Source organism: Stegastes partitus, unplaced genomic scaffold (assembly GCF_000690725.1).
Source record: "Stegastes partitus isolate 25-593 unplaced genomic scaffold, Stegastes_partitus-1.0.2 Scaffold2384, whole genome shotgun sequence".
In the NCBI taxonomy this organism is placed as follows: Eukaryota; Metazoa; Chordata; class Actinopteri; family Pomacentridae; genus Stegastes; species Stegastes partitus.
Genome location: NW_007580115.1, coordinates 50071 through 53961, shown reverse-complemented (window position 1 = coordinate 53961; position 3891 = coordinate 50071). Strand labels below are relative to the sequence as shown.

The 3891-nt window shown below is 41.0% G+C and overlaps 1 protein-coding gene across 1 annotated transcript; it reads left to right on the top strand.

The window, feature by feature from the left end:
- Window positions 1–291: 291 nt before the first annotated feature.
- On the top strand, window positions 292–3432 carry LOC103374882 (olfactory receptor 51D1-like). Its single transcript, XM_008305035.1, has 4 exons — window positions 292–339; window positions 495–500; window positions 1184–1297; window positions 2617–3432. Exons 1-4 carry the CDS (start codon window positions 292–294, stop codon window positions 3430–3432), a joined length of 984 nt encoding a protein of 327 aa, XP_008303257.1.
- The last annotated feature ends 459 nt before the right edge of the window (window positions 3433–3891 follow it).

The window sequence follows — 3891 nt, the reverse complement described above, 5'->3', positions numbered from 1 at the left end:
CCCATTGAAGCCAAATGAAAGTCTGTTTTTAATCTCTGCTGTGTGTGAAGACTGAACTAGAATCCTAGAATTAAAGGTCAGATTAGTGTCCAAAAGCATCATAACAGCATTAATAAGTGCAGTTACAATTCTCCAATATACAAAATTAGGATTTTTTATAAACCGATTTATAAAGTTCATTATGTTATACAGTATTAATTTGTTTCTGTTTTTGGTTTTGTTCTGGTTTTTTTTGTTTTCATTTTTCCATCTCTGTATTGTTTACGATCTGTCTCTCTCTCTCAGTGAACCATGAGTTCATCAATGGGTCCCAGAGGCAACATGACTTTCCCTTACCAGGTTTGCTGAAGCAACTATACATTCAGAAATGAATCTTTACACCAGGGGTGGGCAATCCTGGTCCTCGAGGGCCACAGTCCTGCATGTTTTAGATGTTTCCCAACACAGCTGATTCAAATGATCAGGATCAGGCTTCTGCAGAGCTTGATGATGAGCTGATCGTTTGAATCAGGTGTGTTGGAAGAGGGAAACATCTAAAACATGCAGGATTGTGGCCCTTGAGGACCAGGATTGGACACTCCTGCTTTACATCAGTGCAAATGTGTAAATCTTCTTGGTTCTCCTTGAATTGTTGTGACTAAATTCTCTGTAAAAGCTCCAGAGAGGCGCTGGCTGGTTATTTCACTGTGACCTTCATCACTGCGTTTATCAAAAGTCTGCTGCAGGAAATGTACAGAAGCCTTTTCACTTTTAGAGCAGAAAAATTCAGTCAGTAAAAATTGTGTTCACATCTGAAATGAAGATCTAATTTTTGAGCCTGAACTGATCCCTGCAGTAACCAAACTTTACAACACTTCCACAGAATCAGTTTCAAATTACAACTACTTCAAATGAATTGTTGGCCTCATCCTGGTTTGGTACTTTGTTCATTCTCAGAGTGAACTCGGAGGTGCAGTGCACATGAACGGAGCACCACTTGCAGATGTGCACATTTGTGATTTGTCTCCCGACTTACAAATACACCAACAGATATCCAGCTGTTTTCCTTAAAATGAACATGAGCTGATGTATAGGCCTAGCAGTGAGATCACGTTTCAGACATGAGGTCGGGGTTCGCTTCACTGACTGTGTTTGAAACTGCCTTCCATGTCCTTCCCTTCGGCTCCCTCTGCTGCTGGACCAGTTCGTCAGAGACACTTTCACCACGGCGTTTGTGAAGAACCTGATCGTGGTTCTAGTCTGGCTCATCCTCAGTTACATCAACAGCACTTTGATTGCAACGTTTTTCAGACACCAGGTAGAGACGCACACACACACACACACACACTCAGTCACAGCTACAGGTGAAACACAGCAGCTTGGTTTTCAATTCCCACATGTTCTTTTTAGTCATTTATCAAACCTTAACATGTCATCCCAGCTCCTCCAACATGGAGTGTGTCCTGCTCATTGTAAAAGGAATATCATTTTGCATTTAACTGTATACTGGAAAATAATGTGCAATATTTCAAAGCTGAAAAAAAACCCTGAAATCTAATTTTTAGAGGCTTGCATCAGGTTTTGATAAGCTAAAGAAGCAACCAAATCTCTACAAACATTATGTTTTATTTGACTTGGCTTCTCAAGTAGAACAGGATTTTGCTGAATTCTTATTTTTTTAAATTCTTCTGTAATACTTAACAAACCAAATGATTAATTTAGAAAACCACTGGGATATTAATTATAAATGAAAAACAGTTTCTGACACGTGTACGCTCACTAACTTTTCCGTTCTGCACCTCCATGGAAGCAGCTCAACCATCGCTAGAAGTAGAAAGAACTAGAAACAAAACTAGAATATCATCAACGAACAACAAACAAAGTGTGCACAAGTGTTTCTAAATATTTAAAGACAGTGACTGCACACTAGAGATGTTTCGCTTCTTGAAGTTCTTATTAGTTTTTCCTCTCTGCTCTGTGTAAACAAACGCAGAATAAAGTCATTTGGATTAAATTTACACTTAGATCGGGTTAACTTCACTGATGGAATAGTTGTCACTGATGAGATGTTCAAAGACCATCGGAAAGTTGCAAATCTCACAATCCTTCCTGTTTTTAACGTTTCTGGCTCTGATGAAAGGTGTCGTTTTGGTGACGTTTTAAGGAGGATGTGTTTTTAAAACCAGACTTAAACTACGTCGTAGTATTTCTGTGTTTTTCTGAGTGTCTTTTTTTTCTAACTACAAAATGACATTTTATTTTTATTATTTAATAAATGTTAAAAAAAAACAAACAGATATGTCCTGTAGGAAAAGTAAGTTTACCCCTATATTTCTTGCATCTTTAAAAGAAAGACAAAACGTTAATGATTAAAACCTCCGTAGAGAGTGACCTTTATTATTCCAGCTCTTATTTCCAGGCTCTGCTGTTTCTTTGCGACCCACCGGTGACCCACTGCAGGCCTTTCTACACCTTTTTATCAACACACCATACTGATGAACAATTAATATTATATTCCACTGAAAGGTTAATTTTTAGAGTGTTTAATGTTGCTGTCAGACCCTCTCACTGCCATCATGAACCATCTTGATGCCAGCTCTGTCACTCCATGTTTCTCCCTCCTTTATCTTCCTCCAGACCTTTTATGAAGACCCTCGCTACATCCTCTTCATCCACATGGTGATCAATGACGCCATCCAGCTGACTGTCACCATCACGCTCTTCGTCCTCAGCTACATCTTCTACAAGATCAATGTCTCCTTCTGCTGCTTCTTCATCCTGGTGGCGGTCTTCACCACCAGAAACACGCCGGTCAACTTAGCCAGCATGGCCATAGAGCGCTACATCGCCATCTGCCAGCCTCTCCGCCACAGCCAGATCTGCACAGTGAGGAGGACTTACATCGTCATCGGGCTGATTTGGTTCATATGTGTTGCTCCAGATATCACAGATCTCTTTGTGACGCTGGCGACGGAGTCCATGAGCTTCTTCCACGAGTCGGTGTTCTGCTTGCGGCAGAACGTGTTCAAAGACCCGGTCCTGGCCTACAAAAGACAAGCGTTTGACATCATCTACTTCTCCTGTGTGTTTCTGATCCTGGTCTTCACCTACTTGAAGATCCTGTTTGCAGCCAGGGCCCTCTCCACGGAGAAGATGTCAGCGCAGAAGGCCAGGAACACCATCCTCCTCCACGGGGCCCAGCTGGCCATGTGCATGCTCTCCTACATCTCCCCCAGCATGGAGATCGTCCTGCACATCATCTTCCCCGGCCGAATCCTTGAAATCAGATATGCAAACTATTTGATCGTCTACATCCTGCCTCGGTTCCTGAGCCCGATCATCTACGGTGTCCGAGACAAGAAGTTCAGGAGGCATCTCAAGATGCACCTTCAGAGCCACAGATGCAGACACACGGTGCAGAAAGTGGACCCCAGCAACAACGACGCCCCGTAACAGATGATACAGCGAGAGCATCTGATCAGGTATTCATACTTCAGTGAAGAAGATGTTTTAGTTTTCAATGCTCAGTTTGCAAAGCTCATAAAAACTATACATCTAAACAAAAGTGTATGAAAAAAGCAGCTTGACAAGTGCAAAATTTCTAAAATAAACATCTATTTATGATTATTTATTTCATCTGTTATCTATTTTCTCTATTTACCACCCTCCCCTCTGGCAGACTCATGGCTGTGAAGAGACAGGAACCATGACACTCCCAGTTTACGGACTCATTCCAACAAATACTCTTTTGCACTCTTAGTATTTATTATATATTTTATTGCTATGTTATTATTTATATCACCTTTTTAACTTTTTCTCTTAGACATGTGACCATATTAGCTGCTGTACAGATGATGCCAAACAAAATGTTGTTGTATTTTGTGTACAGTGACAATAAAGCTTCCTTTTCTT